The sequence below is a fragment of the Microcaecilia unicolor genome, chromosome 4, assembly GCF_901765095.1.
Source record: "Microcaecilia unicolor chromosome 4, aMicUni1.1, whole genome shotgun sequence".
Taxonomy (NCBI): domain Eukaryota; kingdom Metazoa; phylum Chordata; class Amphibia; order Gymnophiona; family Siphonopidae; genus Microcaecilia; species Microcaecilia unicolor.
In genome coordinates this window covers 77826183-77850232 of record NC_044034.1, presented here as the reverse complement: position 1 = coordinate 77850232, position 24050 = coordinate 77826183, and the positions used below count along the sequence as shown (strand labels likewise).

Here is a 24050-nt window from a genome sequence, read left to right as displayed (position 1 = left end):
TGGTAGAAGCCACACCACGACACAGAATGGAGTAGAAGAGTGTAGCAGCAGCACGTCAGAAAGCAGCAATATTTGCCCACCATTCTGTGATTGATTCTTAACTAGTTACATTATCACAGTTACATGTAAATGCAACAATATTAAAACAGACAATTAGTTATTGCAAGAAAGACCTCGTACTGTTCACATTAAATAAGAGATTCCAATTTCTATGTAACCATGATTCATAGCTGAAATATTTATAAAAACATTCAGGCTAATATAGTCAACGATGACAGAGCTGCTGTCATGGATAGTAAATGACCTGGATATTCAATGTTGGGCCTTATCTGGGCAGTGCCATTCAATACTGGTAGCTGCTGGAAGTTATCTGGGTGCTGACTAATATTCAGGCCAATGTCCAAAAACTGCCTTCTTGCTGTCCTAACATTTTCTTGGCACTTATCCGGTTATCAGACAGAAAATGACCACCAACAAGGTACGTCCCAGCTCCACTCCTTGCACTAAGGAGTCCTTTTACCAAGCCATGCTAAAAAGTGGCCGGCGCTCATGTCAGTGTGTGAGTTTTACACATGCTGTGGCTATTTTTAGCGCAGCAGTAAAATGCCTTTCCATATTTTCTTATAATGGCCATGCGGTAATTTCCAAATTGGCGTTTGGCCATTACTGAAGGAGCTATTACCACCACCTATTTAGGAGGATGCAAGGGCTCCCACGCTAATCGGGTAGCGCAAGCACACCTACTCTCTGCCCATTGGCATGTCTCCCATTCTGAAAAATACATATTTTCCAGTGCAGGATTAGCTCGAGCTGAGCAGGAAACTATGGCAGGATACCTCAGTGCATCCCACAGTAGTGCCCTTTTGGCACACGGTAGGCCTGCGTTAGGCCTATCAAACCTGGTTAAAGGGCCCCTATCTGCGGTGGAATCTGCTGATGTTCAGTAGTGCTATCTGGTTAGGTGCTACTGAATACCAGAAGTAGAACCAACCAGTGGAATTTAACTGGGTATGAGTCTTCCTAAACACTTTAATCTTGCAGAATATCTACCCCATTATTTTCAAGTTCTTCCAAACAGGAAAATCAATGTCACGAACAACTAGCACCCACCTGGGGCTAACCCCGAGGCCATTTAGAGAGTCTGTTCCCAGTGCTGCTCAGGTCTGCCTGCACCTATGCTCTATACTAGCCAACCATCCACTCCCACATACTGGGTTCCACTTGCCTCTGGGTGAGACTCCCACCCACAAGTTATTCCCCAGTGATTTCTAAGACACAAGGGCCACACTCCCAGGGGTCCCTCAGTTCCTAGAAGGCACCCACAGACCCAAACCACCATGATTCTTAGACCAACAGAGATAATAAACTAACAGGTTTATTATCAAAGAGGAACAGTGAACAAGGAAAAAATAAAGGTGAGATCAGTAAGCAATAACAGGTAACTGAATAAGAATCAATATTAAAACTAATCTAAACACTTTGTCACTACCTGGGTAGCATCTGGGGCGTTTCAGGAAAATAACTGCTCATAGGTCTGAACAGGGTTTCAGGGCACAGATGTTAGATGTTCATCCTCTGCACTCTCTAGCTAAAGCTGGGGAAAATCCAGTATCTCCTGGTTGGATTTGAATTCCAAGGCCAATCAGAGCCCTAACTTTGAAAGTATCTGGCCAGTGGCACTGCAGGTTACCTTCCCACAGGGTTTAAACTGAAAACAGTCTTTTCTGCAAAAGCTTTATAAACAGAAAAATACCACTTGCTGGCCAAACAAAAGACATATACTACGTGAAAAGATTAATACAGTTCACAGGCTTAAAAACCCCGTTTCACCACAATCCATTTATTTTTTAAACTTCCGTAAAAAGAATAGGGAAAGGGAAATGATATACCGCCATTTTGCAACTACATTCAAAGCGGTTTACATATATACAGGTACTTATTTTGTACCTGGGGCAATGGAGGGTTAAGTGACTTGCCCACAGTCACAAGGCGCTGCAGTGGGAATCGAACCCAGTTCCCCAGGATCAAAGTCTGCTGCACTAACCACTAGGCTACTCCTCCACATCTACATTTGTCTTATTTGTAATGCCATTCAGCTATTGTCATATTTATGTGAGATAATTTGTTTTTTTTTTATTAAAGTAGAACACAAATGATAGCTCACAAGACTACAGCAATCCTGAGTGTGGTGAATATACCTGTTCTTTGGAAAAGGCAGTAGGATATTTCCCATTTACTGCAACTTTCAGGGGGATTCTGGCTGTGACAGACATTTTCTTCTCACAGAGGCTGCCCGTTTGTGGCCAAATTTTTTGCCTTAGTTTCTTCCCAATTCTCATTTCTTGCAGGTCTCTGGCACAACAAAGGTTGGCAATCATTTCTGTCCTGTCTGTTAAAAGAAAGCCTCTTTACATTTCATGTTAATATTAGAAATTTGTTAATATTTAAAACATGCAGAAAAGCTAGGAAGTTTTCAGTCACTTGCAGGAGGATACAGAAAGGTTCATTCTCAAAGCACAGACTTACAAAGTTACATAGGTTATTATGGAGCTCATTTTCAAAAGAAAAAAATGTCCAAAAGTGGCAGAAATCTGCATTTAGACGTTTTTCCCACAAAAACGTCCAAATTGGTATTTTCAAAACCAATTTTTAGACGTTTTTCTATAAAGTCCGTCAGAAATGCGTTCAAATCACAATGGGGTGTGTAAAGGGCAGAATCTGGGTGTTAGCACAAAAAATTGCTCTAAATGACCAGATGACTACTGGGGGGGGAATCAGAGATGACCTCCCCTTACTGTCCCCCAGTGGTCACTAACTCACTCCCACCCCCAAAAAATGTGATTAAAAACATTACTTGCAGTATTATACCTCACATAAAGTAGCGAAAATGTTTCCAGGCTCTTCGAATCAATGCTGGAGGGGATGTCAAGTTAGGGGGGATATGAAACATATATGGTGGTCATGTCCAAAGATACAACCTTATTGGCAGGAAGGTCTTAAGTTATTGCAACAGATATTGGGCAAAGAATATCCACAAACGATGGACCACTGCTTATTGCAATTTCGCCCTCCCGGACTTCTGACCCCTCTTCACCGTTTGGCTTCCATGTTTTTAGGAGCAGCAAAGATTACACTGGCGGCCGCCTGGAAGCAATCGCTGGCTCCACCAATTGTCAAAGTTTTACATAAAATGGACTATATGTATCAAATGGCAAAGCTTACAGGGATGAAGAACAATCAGCTGCTCCAGTTTACCAAAATATGGGACAAATATAAGCTTTGGAGATCCCAAGCGGGAATTGACTTAGATGCTCCGCAATTGATAATACCAATGAGGTGAAATCACTTGGCAAACTCGGGCTTTTTTTAGGCCCGAAGTATTAAGTATAAAAGAAGATACACCACAGAGATCCATAGAACTAAGAAGAAACTTGGGGGGGGGGGGGGGGGAGAGGGGAGGAGGGAAGGGAAGGGAAGGGAAGGGAAGGGGGATACTTCTATGATGTATAAAGTGATGTCAAAGTTTGTTTATCTAAGTTTTTTATACACTAAAATAAAGTTTATAAAAAAAAACAAAAACATTACTTGCCAGCCATTATGCCAGCCTCAGATGTTATACTCGGGTCCATTAGAACAGCATGCAGGTCCCTGGAGTAGTCTAGTAGTGATGCAGTGCACTGCAGACAGGTGGACCCAGGATCCTACCTCCCCCTACCTGTTGCACATGTGGAGGAAACTGTGAGCCCTCCAAAACTCACCAGAAACCCATTATGCCCACATATAGGTGCCCCCTTCACCCATAAGGGCTATGGTAGTGGTGTACAGTTGGAGGTAGTGGGTTTTGTGGGGCTCAGCAGACAAGGTAAGGAGACAATTGTGAGATGTGTACCTGGGAGCATTTTATGGAGTCCAGTGAAGTGCCCCCTAGGATGCCCTATTGCTTTCCTGGGACTAAAAATGCTGGCTCCTCGTACATCCTAATGGCTTAATTTTGTAGTTTTGCACTTGGACTTTTTTTTTCTCTTCAAAAAATGGACTAAAATACAAAACATCCAAATCACGAAACCTTGTTCAAAACAGTTATTTTGGAAAAAAAAAAAAAAAAAAAGATAGACGTTTTTCTTTTTTGAAAATGACCTTCTTTCTTATTCAGATTTTGAATGTTTTTTGCAAAACGCCCAAAGTTGGACTTGGACGTCATTTCGAAAATGCCCCTCCATGTAACTTTGTAAGTCTATGTGCTTTGAAAATGAGCAGAGTGTTCCCGATCAATTATTGAGTTCAGTAGTTTGAAAACTGGAATTGCAATATACTAATTACCTATAGGCATTCTGGATTTGAGAAACCAAAATGGAGTTAGGATAACAAAATAGTTTTTACAACTGCAACTGCTTACTTGTGGCAGGTAAACAAGGAATAGCTAATGAAAGCTTCAAACTGTTCCTTCAGATAATGGCACATCTAGGCCTTAAGCATTTATCCTAATGAAAAACTTTTCATTATACACTCTATATACTACAATTTAAATAAACAATTTGAAAATAAGCATTTACAAGATGCAAAGGATTGGCTACCCCAAAAAGATCACAGCTGACCAGATGCACAAAACACATGTATTATAAGCTAACTAGCCGTTGAGCCCGTAAAAACGGGCTAGTATAGGACGGGGAGGGGGGGGGGTTGAAAGGCCCCTTCTCCTCGCCGCTGCAAGGCCCCCCCCGCCGCCGAGCTCGCCGCTGCCCCTCCAAGGTCACCGCTACGGGCCCCCCAGAGTCGCCGCCACCCCTCCACCCGGGCCGGGCCCTCGCTTTGCTATAGAAACCGCGCGGGAACGCAGCACACAGCTCAGCTGAGCTGCCGTCCTTCTTCTCTGCTTGTGTCCCGCCCTCGTGTGCTGCGTTCCCGCGCTGTTTCTATAGCGGAGCGAAGGCCCGGCCCGGGTGGAGGGTGGGTGACGTCGGCAGCGACCTTGGGGAGGGGGGGAAGCAGTAGCGACGGCAGTTGTGTCCCTCCCCTTGTGCAGTAGAGACCCTCTCTGTCCCGCCCCCATCATCACGTATTGACGCGGGGGCGGGACAGAGAGGGTCTTTACTGCGCATTTGCGAGTGAATTCGGTCACTCGCCGTTTATATGTTTGATTTAAATACATTGGTTGCCAATCCAATGGACTGCATTAAAATTATAAAACATATAACATAGTAGATGACGGCAGAGAAAGACCTGCACGGTCCATCCTGTCTGCCCAACAACATAAACTCATATGTGCTACTTTTTGTGTATACCTAACCTTGATTTGTTTCTGCCATTTTTAGGGCACAGACCGTAGAAGTCTGCCCAGCACTAGCCCCGTCTCCTAACCACTAGACCTGCCTCCCAATCTCCGCTCTGAGGATCCATTCCTTCTGAACAGGATTCCTTTATTTTATCCCACGCATTTTTGAATTCTGTTACCTTTTTCATCTCCACCACCTCCCGTGGGAGGGCATTCCAAGTATCCACCACTCTTTCTGTGAAAAAATACTTCCTGACATTTTCTTGAGACTGCCCCCCTTCAATCTCATATAATGTCCTATAGTTTTACTGCCTTCCCATCTATGGAAAAGGTTAGTTTGCGGATTAATACCTTTCAAATCTTTGAACATCTGTATCATATTACCCCTGTTTCTCCTTTCCTCCAGGGTATACATGTTCAGGTCAGCAAGTCTCTCCTCATACGTCTTGTAACGCAAATCCCATACCATTCTCACAGCTTTTCTTTGCACCGCTTCAATTCTTTTTACATCCTTAGCAAGATACGGCCTCCAAAACTGAACACAGTACTCCAGGTGGGGCCTCACCAACGACTTATACAGGGGCATCAACACCTTTCTTCTGCTGGTCACACCTCTCTCTATACAGCCTAGCAACCTTCTAGCTACGGCCACCGCCTTGTCACACACTGTTTCGTCGCCTTCAGATCCTCAGATACTATCACCCCAAGATCCCTCTCCCCGTCTGTACATATCAGACTCTCACCGCCTAACACATACGTCTCTCGTGGATTTCTACTCCCTAAGTGCATCACTTTGCATTTCTTCGCATTGAATTTTAATTGCCAAACCTTAGACCATTCTTCTAGCTCCGCAGATCCTTTTTCATGTTTTCCACTCCCTCCTGGGTGTCCACTCCGTTACAAATCTTAGTATCGTCCACAAAAAGGCAAACTTTTTTTATTTTTATTACATTTGTACCCTGCGCTTTCCCACTCATGGCAGGCTCAATGCGGCGGGCAGTGGAGGGTTGAGTGACTTGCCCAGAGTCATAAGGAGCTGACTGTGCTGGGAATCGAACTCAGTTCCTCAGTTCCCCAGGACCAAAGTCCACCACCCTAACTACTAGGCCACTCCTCCACTCCACTTACCTTCTAACCCTTCGGCAATGTCACTCACAAATATATTGAACAGAATCGGCCCCAGCACCGATCCCTGAGGCACTCCACTACTCACCTTTCCCTCATCCGAGCGAATTCCATTAACCACTACCCTCTGGCGTCTGTCCGTCAACCAGTTCCTAATCCAGTTCACCACGTCAGGTCCTATCTTCAGCCTGTCCAGTTTATTTAAGAGCCTCCTGTGGGGAACCGTGTCAAAAGGTTTGCTGAAATCTACGTAGATTACGTCCATAGCACGCCCTTGATTCAATTCTCCGGTCACCCAGTCAAAGAATTCAATGAGATTCGTTTGACACGATTTCCCTTTGGTAAAACCATGTTGTCTCAGATCTTACAACTTATTGGCTTCCAGGAAATTCACTATCCTTTCCTTCAGCATTGCTTCCATTACTTTTCCAATAACCGAGGTGAGGCTTACCGGCCTGTAGTTTCCAGCTTCTTCCCTATCACCACTTCTGTGAAGAGGGACCACCTCTGCCGTTCTCCAATCCCACGGAACCTCTCCCATCTCCAAGGATTTATTAAACAAATCTTTAAGAGGACCCGCCAGAACCTCTCTGAGCTCCCTCAATATCCTGGGTAGAAAATTAATATATGATACTAAGGATTGTAATTTGTTAAATCTGTTTTGGTGCAAGTGAGATTACAATGCCTTAAAAAATTTCCACACCCTTGGACATTTTCCACATACCGCTGTCTAAAGAATATAATTCAAAATGCATTAGTTTGCTTCATTGGAGCTACACAATATACTCTATACTCTGTGTGAAAGAGCAATTATAAAAATATCCAAAAATGAAGAAACCATCAAAATGTCTTGATTACTTAAATCTTCATATCCTTTCATCACAACAAACCCATATTAGTTTTCTAAAAAATTGCCTTAATAAGGCCCCTGATAAGTGAAATACAGCCCACCTGTGTCCAATCACAGTAGTTGAGCTGGAACAAATACTTCTGGACAAAGAATGCTATATGAAGTGAAGTTTCAAAGGATGGCACCAGAGTGGCTGAACTATGATAACTTGCTTGTTGAAGGAAGATGAGGCAATTCTGTTACATTATATGATTAAAAAAACCTCTTATGGGTTACAGACTTGAGACTGGTACCAGTGCATGCAAATTCAACATTATGTACATAATCTAATATCTGAAAATAAACCAATCTTGGAAGAATCAGTTTTTGATGAGAACTGGTCCCTTCCTGCCACTGAGAAGGGACTAATAGGGCGGTATTATGAAGGATTCAAGAAAACAGTTTGCGGCTTACCCTTCCAGTGAGTAATGGAGAAATAGAGGAAGGACTTTGATTCTTTATTGGAATGCACTTCCTATATATTAGAGGTTAATCAGGTCGTCAACGAATAATTTAGCACCGGGTTCCCCACGAACGTGCGGTGCGCTAAGGGAGAGAGGTGGGGGCCCCCTTCTGTCCATGCTCCGGTCCAGAGGCGTGCGGCTCTCCTTGCTGGCCGAGCAGCCAGCAATCCCTGTCCAACTGAGGCTCCTCAGTTGGCCAGGGGGGATTCTGACTTAGAGGCGTTCAGTCATAATCCCACAGATGATAGCTTTGCCCCACTGGCTCCTCAGCCAAGCACATACACCAAATGTCTGAATCTGCGGTTCCTCTCGTACTGAGCAGGATTACTACCGCAATGACGCATCATCAGCAGGGTAAAACTAACCTGTCTCACGACGGTCTAAGTTGATTAAAACCAAACTACTTACATTTAGCAGGTGTTCTACATGGACAGCAGGATATAAATCCTCACAACATGGGTGATGTCATCTGACAGAACCAGTTTAAGAAGTCAGCTCTCCAGCTCAGAAAAGATCTGGAAGCTTATGAAAAGCCCTACTGTGCATGTGTGGCACTTACCACGTCACATGGGACCTCCATAGTTTTTGAATAACTAAGTTTGGAAGAGAACTCCTAGAAAAGATGGGAAGGTATTATGTGGACCAGGACAACAATTTATAACAAATTTACAACATGGAACTCTCTAGTTATAAGCTGCCTTCCACAAAAATGTGGGAAAAACACCAATGCTAACAGGAAGACACCATTAAAGATAAAAAAAAAGAAAAAAAAAGAAAAAAGAAAAACCACCAAGGAGATTGAAAACAAGAAAAAACAAACAAACAAAAAAACCCTTGCCTTAGAAGAGAGGATTTTAAACATCAGAGATTCCAGAGGACAGGCTGGCCAAACTTACTATCATATTGGGAATCCCTTCTCCAAAGAAATTATGAGATGTTAATCTATGGACTGAAGTCTATGCTGCAGCTCCACGGAGGCCAGTATCAGTGTAGTTATAGCTCTGAGATTATAAATCTTGATATGACACTCCAAGTTCAGGCCTGCTTAGTCATAAGAAAAGAATATGAAATCTGATAGCCAATTAGATACAGTATGCTTGGCAAAGGCAGTCCTAGGCAAGGAAAAACATTGGAAGGATGACTGATTAAAGTAGAAATCTGACCCTACCTTAAGAAGGAACTTTGGATGAATGTGCAGAACCACTCTATTGTCAAAAAGGTTTGTACAGAGTGGATCAGTGACTAGGGCCTGGAGCTTACTACCCCAGTGTGCTGAAGTGACCACTACCAAAAACAAGACCTTCCAGGTTAGGTATTTTAGCTCACAAGGGTTTAACAGTTTAAATGGAAGTTTTTATCAGCTATATTAGAACAGGTCCCATGACACAACAGGTGGTTTGATGGAAGCCTTCAGCAGAAGAAAGCCACACATATGGCAAAGACTAAACAGAAATGGATTTTCCTTCTACATGTTGGTGATAAGCATCAATTATACTGACATAAATCCTCTTCTAGAAGCCAAAAGGATCTGCAGAAAACTATTAGGCAAATTCAGGAAATCTATGGTTACTCTCTCAATTTTCAAAGGGACCTAATGTTAGAATGCAAAATAGTCTGCTGAACTTGCTTGATCAACACTGAAGATCGGTCTCCTATGGCCATGTTCTGAAAGAGGAAAAGACTTTTCTTCACAAATAGGGGACTATGAGGATCAGAGTGAGTTTTAGGAGACTTAATTTAAAAAAAAAAATTGCTCATGAAATAACATTACAAAATGTTTTGTAATAAACCAAATGTTAGCCTTTGAAAAAAATAAAAGCACAAAATCCTTATGTATTTGCATATATTTTAAGTACTTAAGGGATTTTTTTTAGATAAGGGGAACCACCCCCCCCCCCCCCCGAGACTAGACCAACTGAGAATATAAGATCATTTACCTTCTAATCATAGGATACAATCAAAGCTTTCAAAACCAAGTACCATATCTAGCAAGGAACTGATTGAGCTGCTCACTGATGCACCTGTCAAGTTCCTCCTCAAAGACTGCCGATGCCAAGGTTGAAGAGGGGACAGGAAGGTGACTCCATGTTCTCCTGAATAAACTGAGGAGTAGCAGTGGCCTGATCTCAGGTCCTTGAAAGCTGTCACACTCTCATAATAAAAGTGAAATGATCCTCTGTTTCGGGTGCTTTGAAGGTACTGAGTCATGCCTCAACAAAGCTTGATGCCGATGTTTCTGACCCTCTGGCTGACAACCATCAGTAACCCCTGATGTCAGTGAAGATGATGAATCCTTCATCTTTTTCAAGCAGGAATTGACTGATGTCAATTGCTGATGGTTCTATCGATGATCTATTTCAAGGGAGATAGAATACCCCTTAACGTTAATGCATCCTCAGCATGGGGTACAGTTCCTAGACCCACTGAGACCAATGCTTCAGATGCAGACGTCGATACACTGAAGGCCAAATATATTCTCATGCTGTCCCTCTTTAGTTATCTAGGAACCCAGGTGGCACTAAGAGGCTTCATGATTAGGCCCCAGGCACTACAAGTATTAGTTGCATGTATCCTTATCAGAAAGTTCAGTGGCGTAGCCACAGGTGGGCCTGGGTGGGCAGGGGTCCACCCACTTTGGACTCAGGCCCACCCAAAATTGTGACACTATTGCCTTGGCTGGTGGTGATCCCCAAACCTTGCCAGCTGAATATTTTTCTTTCCTTGGGCAGCCAACGTTCTTCCAAATGTCAGCTAGCAGTACTTGCCTTCTGCTGACACCAAGACCTTCTGCACATACTCAGTTTTTGCACATGCAAAAGCACTGAGCACGTATAGCCTGCCGGCAACAGCATCAGTTTGAGGCAAGTGTTGCTGGCTGCTGTTTGAAAGAGTGCTGGCTGCTCGAGGAGGAAATCTTCAGCTGGCAGGGTTTGGGGATCCCCACCAGCTGAAGTATATAATATTTGGGGTTTGTGGGCAGGGAGGAGTGGAGAGAGGAGCAAACTGGAGGGGAGCTGGGGGGGGGGGGGGGCGAATTCCATGCCCACCCACCTTGGGCTCAGGCCCACCCAAAACTGGCCAGTTGCTGGGGGCTCTCTTTCAAGACATGTTGCTGAAAAAAATTTAACTCCTGTGAAATCAAACCACCTGATTTTGGTAACCTCCAGCCAGGTTGCCTGGTATCAAAAAAAGGAGTAGCAATGGGTGGCTGCAAAAAAATGAAACAAAAGTTTGAAAAAATGCCAAAAACCCTAAAGACACTAAAGAGGCCTAAATGACACACAACAATACATCTGAATATTAAAATCGCTCACATAAATGAAATTAGTGGGTGAACATCCTAATGGCTCCACATGAAAATGAAGCTAAAAAGGTCTCGTACAATGACAAAACATGGAAGTACTGCACATACACCATAGGGCCCTTCAAAGCTTCTAAATCTTTTCTAAGGTGGATAAACTTTTTCCTGCATTAGTTCAGCTGGATGAGTCACCCTTATTGTGAGGACTTGTTATTCTGCTTGTCCTCAATGAAATAAAATGTAAAATCATAGTTCTATACATTTTTCTAACAAACAAGTACATAAAAATAAAAATCTAACCTACCTATATCATTCACTTCATGTTCTGAGATACCAATTTTTGGTTCTCCTTTTATACACAGGTAAGGGTCTGCTCTTCTTGCAGGCTGTTCACTGATGGTATCTATTTGATCTTCATTTGTGGCCACATGTTCACTCGTCATTTCACTATTACATTGCTTATGAACAGAAGGTTTAGAATTGGTCCTAAATGGTGGGACAAAAGTCTTTGAGGGCTTGATGAATGTGTGTGAATTTCTTGTTTTTTCAATTTCTGCACTTGTCATCTTGTTAAAATGGCAAATATCAGACTTGGCATGAAAGTCTTTGAAAGGTAGATCAGGGTCTGTGAAATTCGGAAGCACAACTTCTTTTCTTCCTTCAATAACACTGTCGGGGAAAAAAAGTAAAATTTTAAACTTTTTGACATAGTATATAGAAAACTCTGAGAACCTCAATCTTTTTTTCTATGGGGACACATTTGTCAGATGATTTTCACATATATGACATACTGCACACATTGCTTTTGAGCTAATTGTAAACATACTCTGCATCCACAGAAACCCTACCCACCACCAAACGTATACAGAGCAGAACTACTACAACATTTCTCCATACAACTAACCACACAAAAAATATTCCAATTTTGATGTTGACTCAGTAACAGCAAAACACAACCTGCACAAAAATTGTACTCAACATATGTACAAGAAACTTCCCACACCATAGCAACACTTATTCCCAGGACTCAAACAGCAATAACCCTACCTATAAAAAGGCAGCACTGCAACAGATGCATGTTCTACCATAAAACATAAATAGGATGGCTACAGATCCTACATATTGGAAAACCTCACATCTTTGTCAGAATACTGATAGACCTTTCCCAAATTTGGAATAGTTGACCACAAATGTGGAGACAAAAACTGAAATAAAAATCCCAATAATCCACTTTGTATACAGTGCAAAACTAGAGAACTAAAAATGAAATACATTCCCTGCTATATTAAGCAAAGTACAAAGGTAGAGCAGAAATACAGAGTCCCAAAACTAATATAGGTATATTATGGCTCCTGTGCCCCATATCTACATTGATTTTCTCCCCAGCCATCCTTTCACTCATCACTTCTCATTCTCTCCAATCCTCGCCCAGCCTCCTCTGACCCCTTCCTCTACCCTCTTTGCTATGCTCCGCTTTCCCCCATCCATTTTCAACCCAGCTGACTTTTGACCTCCTCCCTGGCCATCTCTCAATTCAGAACTCTGATCCCTCTATCTCTCTTCCTAGTGGACCCTGAATCCCCCCCTTCCATCCTGCTCAGCAGACTCCTGACCCCTATCTCTTCTAGGCCTCTCCCTTCCCAGTAGAACATGACCATTCTTCTGGCTCAGAAGACCCTAAGGCCTGTGAACCATGGCAGGAAAGGAACCTTTCATCCCCCCTCCCCATCCCATGTCCTTCATCTCCTTCCCTTCCCCCTAATGCCACTGTCGTACCTCTTCCAGTGCTGAACCTACAAGCAGACTCAGTACCAGCTTTAAAGCACAGGCCCATGCTCAAGTGCTGCTGCATCCCAACCTCCCTCCTCAAATGATGTCACATGTCAGAGTGGGACAGAACATGGCAGCATGGGCCTGTGTTTAAAGGCCCCCCTCCACTGGCCCAGAGTCTGCATGTAGGTTCAGCACAAGAAAACGTAGGGGAAGGGAAGAGAGGACAGATACTGGACATGGGACAGAGGTATAGAAGGGCAGATAACATGCTGAATGAGGGGGGAGCTGGGGAGGGAGTAGAAAGAGGACGGGAAGATGTTGGCCACCTGGCAGAGGATATGGAGAGCAAAAGGAAAAGAGAAAAGGAGATTCTGAACTACCAGGGGGGGGGGGGGGGGGGGGGGCACGATGGTATAGCTGAAGTTCACCTAGGGCATCAGACTCTCCTGGTCTGGCCTCACAGTGAAGACAGCTCTTTCAGTGCCGCTTTTGGGCCTGAAGAGGAAAAATTAGAGTAGACATTTCCGAAAGCTGAAAAAAAGAGGAAAAAAAATCGCTATTTCACTCCAGGCTCCTGCAGAGAAGAAGGGTGTTATATGAACCCAGTGTAGGAAGATGAGGCATCAGTTCTCTCTAGGGCTAAAGTGGAGTCCGTCAAGTTCAAACTATTTCTTTCTTGATATACTGGCTATCAAAAGTTCCGCCAGGCCTCATCAAAAGAGAAAAACTGTGGCAGCCAGCAGGGGACCATAGAGTGCACTCCTGCAGCCCAGAAGAGGTGGAACCACTCTATTCATTCTAACAAGGAGGAGTTGGTTGCATCCTGCTGAACCCCAACATAGAGAAAAATCATAGCATCCTGCAGGGCAGACTGGGGACCAGCAGGCACTCCTGAAGCTCAGAAGTGGCTGTAAGTTTGGAGTAGAAAAGTTAGAGTCATCGTACGAGGCCCCAGCAGAAGACAGTGTGGTAGGCTACTGGGCTCAGCAACACACTTCCCTATGTTTTGTGACACACAAGTTGAGAACCACTGAACTATAGGTACCATATAAAGGAGTGATTTGTTGAACAGATGACAGGAACTGGGAAACTGGCTATACTCTTGCAATTCAGGGGATATTTCTTTGCATTTAATTTTTAAATGAATCCATTTATAACTGCCTCCCTCCCCTCTCCCAAAGAGGTACATACACAAAACAAAACATCTCCACATCAAAATTAAAAGCAAAAATACACAATTATAAAAACCACAACAAAACAAAAGAGATTCTTTACATTTCCCTCGCCCCACCCAAAATACCTTAATCATTATGAGGCTATTTGGGGGATGTCAAAATATTGTTCACAAAGATATGTTTTCAATAAGCTGAGGAACCTCAAGTAGTTTCTTCTACTTTCATTTGCTCTGGTAATCTGTTCCAAAACATAGAAGCAGCCCACTTGAAGACTTATTTTCTGGTGCTGACCCAATCACGAGGCTCAGGGATAGCCAAATTCAGTGAATTACTAGACTGTAATGCTTGCCTAGGTTCACACCTATTTTCCCCTTTAAGTAGTCTGGATCTAGATCACGCAAGAAATAAAATATTAAAGTTTTGAATCTTATTCTTGCCTCTAATGGGAGCCAGTACTGTGCTTGCAGCAGAGGGGTTACCTTATCTTACCAGTTTGGCCACCACAGTTTTAATGTTTTATGAGCATATTAAGACCTTCTCTAAGAGTCCCAAATAGACAGCATTAAAAAAAATGTATACGACTCATTACTGTCACCTGCAAAGCTCTTCTAAAATGTTGAAGGGCTAGATATGAACACACACGACACCCAAGATGTAGTTTACACCATGCCTTTTTTGCCACCATAGTGGCTTGTGCCTCCAATAGTAATGCAGAGTCCAAAATGACTCCCAGATCCAACTTGAGAGGAGACTAATTATCATAGCTCATCAGTTTGAGACGGGACATACTCCTAGGGTTTTCATTCCCACTCATCTATTAAAGATCAGTCTTCTCAACATTAAAATTGCAACGTTCACTGACTGCATGAGACTGGCAACTCTATCTCTTCTTTTACCCTGGAAGTTTGGTCCTGTTCATTTGCTCATCCTGCTATTGTTACATCCTCATGGGACTATTTGCAATTGTCCTGAACTATCCTCATTCCTCTGCTGCATCTCCAGCCCCACATGGACTGAGGAACAGTATCCAGGCTCAGGAATTACATGGCAACACTGTAAAGGAAGGAGAAGAAAAGGCAGAGATGGCCAAGAGGAGATAAGGATGTCATAGGATTCCAATAAGTGTGGCTCCTGTGACATCCTTATCTCCTTTTCACCGACTCTGCCTTTTCTTCTCCTAGATGGGTACACTGGAAGTCTGTGTTTTGTTTATTAGCACTGTAAATGAACAAATTAGGCTGGCCCTCAAATTTATTTCTCTAGGTTTCTAAATATTGCAGAACCATATGGAAAGATTGAAAACTGCCACACCACTTTCAGCAGGTAAACAGATTTAAGGCAGAACAATATGCACAATGAGATAGATCTTTTCATGGTGCTACATCAATTGTAGGACAGCGAAAGCAAGACACTTCACAATATTATATACCTGCTTGCTTAACCAAAAAACATCTCTACCATGTTCACCTTTCTTAAAATTAAGATTACACTGCAAAGTGCACTTCCTTACCTAAATGGAGTGGAAGCTATAGGTTTTAAAGGAACATTATAAGAACATTTTCTGTCTTCTGTTCCTGAAAAATAAACCAGTATGTTCAAGAGCATATTGCGTGACAAGTATAAAACAAATATGATTTATGAATAGTAAAGAGACAAAAAGAGTATCATACTAGAAGTTCATAATTTCTGGAATTAAGCAAGTCAGTCATGAAATCAGAGCACTAATTTTGCTTTGTAGACTCCATTAATAGAATGATGTACAAACCAACAGAAAGAATTTTCATCATTTCCATTCTCTACTCATCAATTCCTTTATTTCTGGTAACTTTAGAAAATATGAGTTGGCTGTCTCCAAGCTGATATAATGCCATTTAATATTAAACACTAGTCATATGTTTCAAAGATTCACAATCATGTCCAATGGTTTCAGCTTTTGTCCCTAATATTGTGGTGTTTGCTTGGGACTAGGCCATGAACAAATTAACTAAGACATCTACTCTTGAGTCCTTTAAGTCTTGGAAAAGGAAGCTTAATGAACTGTTTAAAGGATATCCACAATAAATATGCAGGAGAGATTTGCATTCCAAGGAAACAGTGTATGCAAATCAAATCAACTTCATGAATATTCATGTAGATATCCTGAAAACCTGAATGGCTGGAGTTCCCCCAAGGACAGGTTTGGGAACTACTGGTTTATCCCGTTGGTACTATGCTAGGCTCAAGGAAAGAGTCTGAAGACCCTGGAGGAGTAACCTAATGGTTAGAACAGTGGGCTTCGATCCCCACTGCAGCTCCTTGTGATCTTGGGCAAGCCACTTAACCCTCCATTGCCCCAGATACAAAAACTTAGATTGTGAGTCCACAAGGGACAGAGAAAGTAGCTGCATATATAGAAATGATTAGTAGTAGCATTATTTGACCAAATAGTGATTTAAATTCGAATATGAATAATCCAGGGTTCTATGGACCTAAATCCTACTGAAAAACAATCCTGGATCTAATTTCACATTGCTTTTATTATTTGTTATGTTAAAGCTCAATGCCTAGTATTCATATCCAGTATTTGTAGTCAGCTGAATAATATTTTTTAATATTTGATTTTGGCCAATAGTAAAATATGCTATTTGGTACAGCTTTAGTTAATATATTAAGATGCATAAGCATTACATACAGATGGAACTGCATAACTGTGAAACAAAATTAAAATTCACTCAGTTACTATAATAAAGAAAACCATACCATCTGGCGCACTTAGGAAAGCCGTCATTGATGGTTTGGAACAATCTTTCACTGATCTGTCAAATTCAGGCAACAGCTGCCTTTTAATTGTTGGCTCCTCTGAAAAAAAATGCAACATGCAGATAGATTTTACAGACATAGTCACAATAAGTCCTCCTATTTAGCTTTAATTTGCAATTCAACATAAACACCTTTTGGCAAAAAAAAAAAAAATACTGTTGTATGTGAAACGATGGTAAAAATTTGTTGAGCTATAGTGTGGCTTTCCTTTCATAGTCAAAATGACAAAAATCAAAGCAGCTTAGCCAATTTTTGCAGATACAAAGTTCACTGCAAAGTTATAAATCATCATCTGGAAAACAGAGTTGTAAGAGACCACACATCATACAGTAAGTTTCAATTTAGTACAGAAAGATTCTGAATGACCAGGAGTAATTGCTTCTAATATGACTGGTGGAGAGAATCCCCCCCCCCCTTTCCTGGTCAAACAGCTCATTTTATAATCAAACGGGCCCTTTTACTAATGGAAATAAATGTGTGCTAAGTGCCATGTGGCCCACAGGTATAAATAGGATATGCAGCATTTAGTGCACACTAATGTCTGTTAGCGCACACTAAGCTTTAGTAAAAGGGCCCCGTGGTCGGGCATAATTGAACGGGAACGACCATCTCTAAGAACGTCCCTGCGAAGGGGCGGGGAAACCGCTATTATCGAAACAAGATGGGCGTCCACCTTTCATTTCGATAATACGGTCAGGGACGCCCAAATCTCAACATTTAGGTCGACCTTAGAGATAGTCGTTCCCAGTTTTCGGCGATAATGGAAACTGAGGATGCCCAAATCCAAGGTATTTGGTTGTGGGAGGAGCCAGCATTCGTAATGCACTGGTCCCTCCTCACATGCCAGGACACCAACTGGGTACCCTAGGGGGCACTGCAGTGGACTTCACAAATTGCTCCCAGGTGCATAGCTCCCTTACCTTCGGTGCTGAGCCCCACAAAAAAGCCCTCAAAACCCACTCCCTACAACTGTACACCACTATGTGGATTCAGTGGGTTTCGGAGGGCTCACATTTACCAGCACAAGTGTAACAGGTGGGGGGGGGGGGGGGGAATGGGCCTGGGTCCGCCTGCCTGAAGTGCACTGCACCCACTAAAACTGCTCCAGGGACCTCCATACTGCTGTCATGGAGCTGGGTATGACATTTCAGGCTTTTTTTTAGGGTGGGAGGGGGTTGGTGACCACTGGGAGAGCAAGGGGAGGTCATCCCCGATTCCCTCTGGTGGTCATCTGGTCAGTTTGGGCACCTTTTTGAGGCTAGGTCGTGAAAAAAAATGGACCAAGTCGACCAAATGCTCATCAGGGACGCCCTTCTTTTTTCCATTATCGGCCAAGGACGCCCATCTGTTAAGCACGCCCCAGTCCCGCCTTCGCTACGCCTCTGACACACCCCCGTGAACTTTGGTCATCCCCGCGACGGACTGCAGTTCAGGACACCCAAAACTGGCTTTCAATTATGCGGATTTGGCCGACCCTGAGAGAAGGACGCCCATCTCCCGATTTGTGTCGGAAGATGGGCGCCCTTCTCTTTCGAAAATGCCCCTGATAGTGAACTATTTCTGGGTGTTTGGGAACACATTTTTCAACATTTCTCAGATATAGTACTTATCTTGTACCATAAACCTTACAGATGTGAGCACCTATCCTAACTGTACACTCACGACTTACTGTTCTTGAATGGTGGTGGATCATTTTAAATAAGACCTGCTTTTTTTCTTAATTTTATTCTTCACATAGTTATTTGTGCTACAGAACAAAATGGCAACATAGCTTTGTAATCAAACTAAAAATAGTTTCTTCTAACAGAAGTTCTGTAAAGTGCTTTGTAAGAATATATCTCAGATACATACCAAAAGAATTTCTCTCTGATCGTTTTCTTTTTCCATTTCTCATGTCATCAGTCCTTGAAGGAGAGGAGGATTTATTCTTGTCACACACTAACCCTGTATCCATAAGCTCAACATCGTCCATGAAAGCTTTTGCACTCTCCACAGCTTCTTTTTCCAAATAGTTCTCTGGGATTTGAGTGCTTGTAGCACAATGTACTTTCAGCATCACCTCCGGAGGTATACTAAGTGAAGTCAAATTAGTTTTAGATTGTGGCCCACTGAAACACTGGTGGTGGTGATCTTCCAAAACCTGATTTTTTGCAGAAAATGCTGTGTTTGGTTGTCCACTCTTAACATGGTGCACACATTTTGGAATTTTAGTCATGTGCATATTTCTTGAAGGCTCCAGAGTAGTACAACTGGCTGCTTGTCTGTAAAATTCTTCATGTTGTGTTTCCTTGGTTTTGGTTGTTGAAATATCTTTTTCAAGTTCTTGGTCTCCACTTTTACCAACTTTTGCATCTGCACCACACGTTATGTTTTTGAGGACGTTGTCAATATTGCCAGTGCCATCAAATTCTTTGAATATAGCCTTAACTTTTTGAAGTGCATTTTCAGAAACTGCTACCTGCATTCCACTTGCTGTGCTGAACCCAAATGAACACTTTGAATTTCCTATCATTGACATATTTGTGTCTTGAGGGATTTGTTGCTCGTTTTTTATACGAGCTAACACATTCCCCTCTCCTGAAAACGTATTCTCTATCAATTCTTCACTCTGGCCGTCAAAAGTTAAGACATCTTGCTGTTCCTCTAGTGAATGATTACTTTCTATTCCAGAGAAAAGCTGTCTAGCTTTCTTCAAGGATTCATTAGACAACTGTACAGATTTTCCACTGGCTGTACTGAAAAATGCAGATCTCTTTTCCAAAGTGTCTGAATGGCATACATTTATTGAAGTGGAAAACTTATGACTTTTATCAATGTATTTTTTAAATTTCTGATGCTCTGTTTTTGATATTTTCTCAGAGACAGGAGTATCTGCAAACATATTTCTTACATATTTTAAGCTGTTTTCATCTATGCAAATTTTTTCTCCTTTTGCAGTAGAAAACCAGCCAGAGCTATCTGCATTTTCACCTTGGACTTGTGCTAAACATTCAGAGTTACCAGATTGCTTAGAAGTTGCTGGAGCTTCAATCTGATTCATTTGTAATTTAGTTTCAATGTGTTTATCAATGTATTTCTCATCAGAAAATATTTGTCTAGCCTGCTTTAGTGCCTTGGAGGAAATACTCACAGTCTTGCCACCTGCTGTACTGAACACCGCTGGTCCTGTGTTGGGATGCTTCAAATCAGATTGATCTTTTTTAGTAATTATTGGCCCTTCTCCAAAAACAAACTTCTGTGAAGCAGAGACATTTCCAGCACCGGGACTATCAAGGTAATTTATACCAGAAGATGCAGGATCCACTGCTGCTACAGAAGCAGAGTCTGTTTTCTTGGACACAATGCCTAGATCCACTGACTGATTTTGAAACACAGTAGCTACAGTTTGTATTGGGCAGTTAAGACTACGTTCAGAATCCTCTATGTGATTTATGCAACAGACTTCTCTGGAATTACTTTTATTACAAACAAAATTTACCATTTCCTTACCTAAGCTTCTGGGGACGTTTAAAGACTGTTCATCAGCTTTAAAAGCTAAACTGGTATTCACAGGTGAGGGACATTTCACATAAATATCCTCAGAAGAGGCACAAGGGAATGCATTTTCAGATGCAACATCCGTTTTTAATGGTATACATTTCAGACTATCCTCATTCAACAGCTTTCTTGCCTTAACTAGTGAAGACTCACTAACAGAAATAAACGTACCTTTTCCTGTTTGGAACCCTCTAAAGGGCTCCTTGAAGGGCACTACAGATGATTTTTGCAAATCTCTAAATTCCTTTTGGGCATCTTATAAAGAATAGATGACTTTGCATCCAATGAAATTGTGGGTTCACTTTTAAAATCTATAGCAGGATAAACTGGACTACAAGGTTTTTTTCTACTATATTTACAGATCTCTCACGGACAGAATGTTTAATCACCATAACCTTGACACAGTTGCATTTCTCCACAATGTTTGGAAGATGTTTTCTCATGCATCTTAGAAACTCTTTCATTTGTGTCATTAAGATTTCATCCCTTCTGTTAAAGATTTGCAGTAGGTCATCTGCTTCATTATTACTCTGGTTATTTATCCCTACTATGGTTTCCTCAGCAAAAAGATCTTTTACTTTTACTAAAGATTCATCTGCAATTGCAACTTTTTTACCACTAGCAGTATGGAAACCCATAGGAAAATCAGCTTGTACAGTTCGGTTTTCATAATCTGTTTGGTGGGTGGTCTGTTTATTTTTGAAATCATTTGATTCCATGTTCACCGATGTTGATACTTTACTTTGATTAGTGTTACATTCCACTGCCAAAGGTGACGTTTCTACATAATTTTTCTGAAGATCTGCTATAAACTCATCAGAAAATGATGAATTGTTAGTCTTGTTTCCAGAATTCTCCTGTGCTAATAGATGGAATGCTTTCTCTAATGAAGCTGTAGAGATAGAGATTTTTCTACCAGCTGCAGTCTGAAAGCATGGTTGCATACTGAAACTTTTGGTGTCTCCTGGATCATTCTGATGTGCTTCCCATAGATCAATGTCTCTTGGCATTTCACTGGAAATGCTCACATTACACTCTTCCTTTACTTCAGCAGCTTTTCTGACACATGCTGCAGAGGACACTAGACCTTCCAGCAAATTACATTCAGATGAAATTTTCTCAGGAATAGACTGGTTTAAGATTTTTAGGCTCAAGTGCTGGCGATTTGTGGAAGATTGCTTAGGTTCAACATTACGAACTCTGTGTGTTTTGCTGGATTGATCATTACAATTATCAATAGTGTCATTGTCTCTTGAACCACAAAACTTTTCTTCTTTTCAGCCTCCTTCATGTTACTATTATTTGGACTCGAGTGGTGCTTAGAACTCTGTTTAGTTAAGCTACTGACAAAACTATGTTTTTCTAACTGACACGTATAATTATTTTGAGAAGAAACTGTATGATTCAGAGGTGCCATAACAGCTGAGCATTTTGACGCAGATTTCAGAAAAGATTCTTCATCATCATTTATATCACTGAACAATTTCACAGCTTCCAGCAAAACTTCATTGGTAATATTAATCTTTTTACCACTGGCTGATCTAAAACCTTCAAAATTAGTTGAACTGTTCTCTGGTAGAAAAGTATCCACATGTTTGCTCAGAGTAACAATGGGCATTCCAGCATGTGATATTTTAGTTTCACTATCTTCACCTTTATTGTTCTCCATACAATTTGTCTCCTTGTTCTTAGAAGTGTGAATTTCAGAATATGTATTTAGGCCTATTTCCTCAGAACAAAATTTGTCCCTGGTTATAGGGGTTTCATTATTAAAGCTGTCATCAAGATCAATTTCTTTCCATACCTCAGAATTATTTAGATTGCAGTTCCTTCTAAATCTTCAGCCTTTTCAGAAACATTTGTCACTGTATCAATTTTCTTTCTAAACTGTGTGAACTCAAACTGACTGTTAGCATCCTCCAAAATGGTTGAAAGTTCAGTAATTTCAGCTTTTTGGCTAGCTGTCAGACTTGGCTTAAATTCAGCCAAATATTTAACAGGCATGTCCTGTAAAGCTAAATCTGTTTCTTTAGTGGAAGTCACTGTTAGGTTAGACTGAAAATCCTTAGGCTCAGGATAACTTATCTGTAGAACAGAACAAGAGGAGCTGGTTTCCAGTCTCTTTTCTGCAACTGGATGAGTTACTACATTATCCTGCCTAGTCAAAGTTAAATTGCTTTCTGTTTGCTCTCGGAGAAGGTCCAAGAGGCACTGGTCTTCAATTTCTTTGAACAACAATTTGCCCTTATTGATATTATTCTTAGAGACTTGTATATGTTTATTGGATGCAGTTTTGAAGTTGCCAAACTGAAGATTTAAAAGGGTTTCATTCAAAGTAGGTAAGACATTTGAATTCTCTTTATCAGCAGCCTTTTCAACTTCTGTTTTGCTGGTGAAATACTGATCTTCAATTTCTTTAAACATCACTTACCTTTCTTATGCTATTTTCAGACAGTTCTATCTGCTTATTTGATGCTGTTTTTAAAGCCTACATTTTTATTTAAACAGTATAAATCTTCTTGTTTGTATTTCTTCATCTATGCCTCTTAAATGTAATTCTGATTGAAACATGCTTCAGAATTAGAGGAAGTGTTATCTGATGCCATATTGTAGAAGGAAAGCTTGTTATTGCTGTCATATGTTGATCTCTTTTGGGATAATTCTTGGATCTTTGGTAAAGGATTAAAAAGCTTTACTTTCTCATTGCTGGTAGAACAATAATCTTTTTGGGGAATGGAAAAGATTGTTTGTGGACATCTCACTGCAGACTCCTTCCTTTATTAAGTTCGTTTTTTCAGAATCATTTCATTTAAATAACCGATTCATTGTGATCACTTATTTTTTTGTCTTTATCCATAGGTGGTAGAGACACTGACATGGCCTTGGTATTATCAGTCTGAGAGGATATATTAAAGCCATTTTGTTGTTTAATGACTAACTCGTGTGAAATAAGATTTCCATCCATTATGTTTTCTGTCTTTAGCTTGAAGTTGCTATCACTTGTATATGATGGCAATTCAAAACATGGCGAAGTAATTTCTTTGCAACCTCCAGAATGTAACTGCTCAAGACAGCTTGCAAAAGAATCAAAGTTACCTATTTCTTTTCTGAAGTATTTTAAAGCAACAAGCTCTTTTCTCATTTTCTTCATGACTGATTTCATATAAACTAGAATGGAAATCACTCATTCTCATAGGTGGTTTAGAGTCTACATGATCATAGCATTCCTTTGCTTGTGAAAGATCACAAATATTCTTTCTACCTGTATCAGCACAAGTATCCATTTGAAATGTATTTGTTGAATCAGCACTGGCATTCAAAAGCCCCAGCGATTTCCTTGGGCGACGAATTAAGATTTCCTTCTTGCTGGATTCCTTTTGGAGATGCTTTGCTGCTAAGCGATATGAAGTGGCCAAAATGTTTTGTTTTATAGTTGCACCAATTCTGTTACTTACATCAACACATTGTTCAGAGACAAGTTTACTAACTTGTGAAGAATTAGCAGAAGTATTTTCTCCTAATTGCTCTTGCTTTACAATAGTTCTTAATTCACCATTTGTCAGCTCTTGGTGCCTTATTTGGTCACTGAACGATTTATATTCATTAAACGTATCAGCCATTTCAACAGCACTTATATTCTGGATCTCAAGATATTTCTCAGTATCTGAGCACAAACGTACACCATCTGCAGAAACACCACAAACATCTGTAAGGC

At 41.3% G+C, this 24050-nt stretch overlaps 1 protein-coding gene across 1 annotated transcript in view; it reads right to left on the bottom strand.

Annotated features, from left to right (window-relative positions):
* Positions 1-24050, bottom strand: part of BRCA2 (BRCA2 DNA repair associated) — a 147597-nt gene that overhangs the window by 80362 nt on the left and 43185 nt on the right. The window contains 9 exon segments of the mRNA XM_030202403.1: positions 2199-2389; positions 11356-11720; positions 15510-15573; positions 16739-16837; positions 18650-20590; positions 20649-21486; positions 21489-22159; positions 22162-22761; positions 23598-24041. Coding sequence (XP_030058263.1) covers positions 2199-2389; positions 11356-11720; positions 15510-15573; positions 16739-16837; positions 18650-20590; positions 20649-21486; positions 21489-22159; positions 22162-22761; positions 23598-24041 — 5213 coding nt within the window.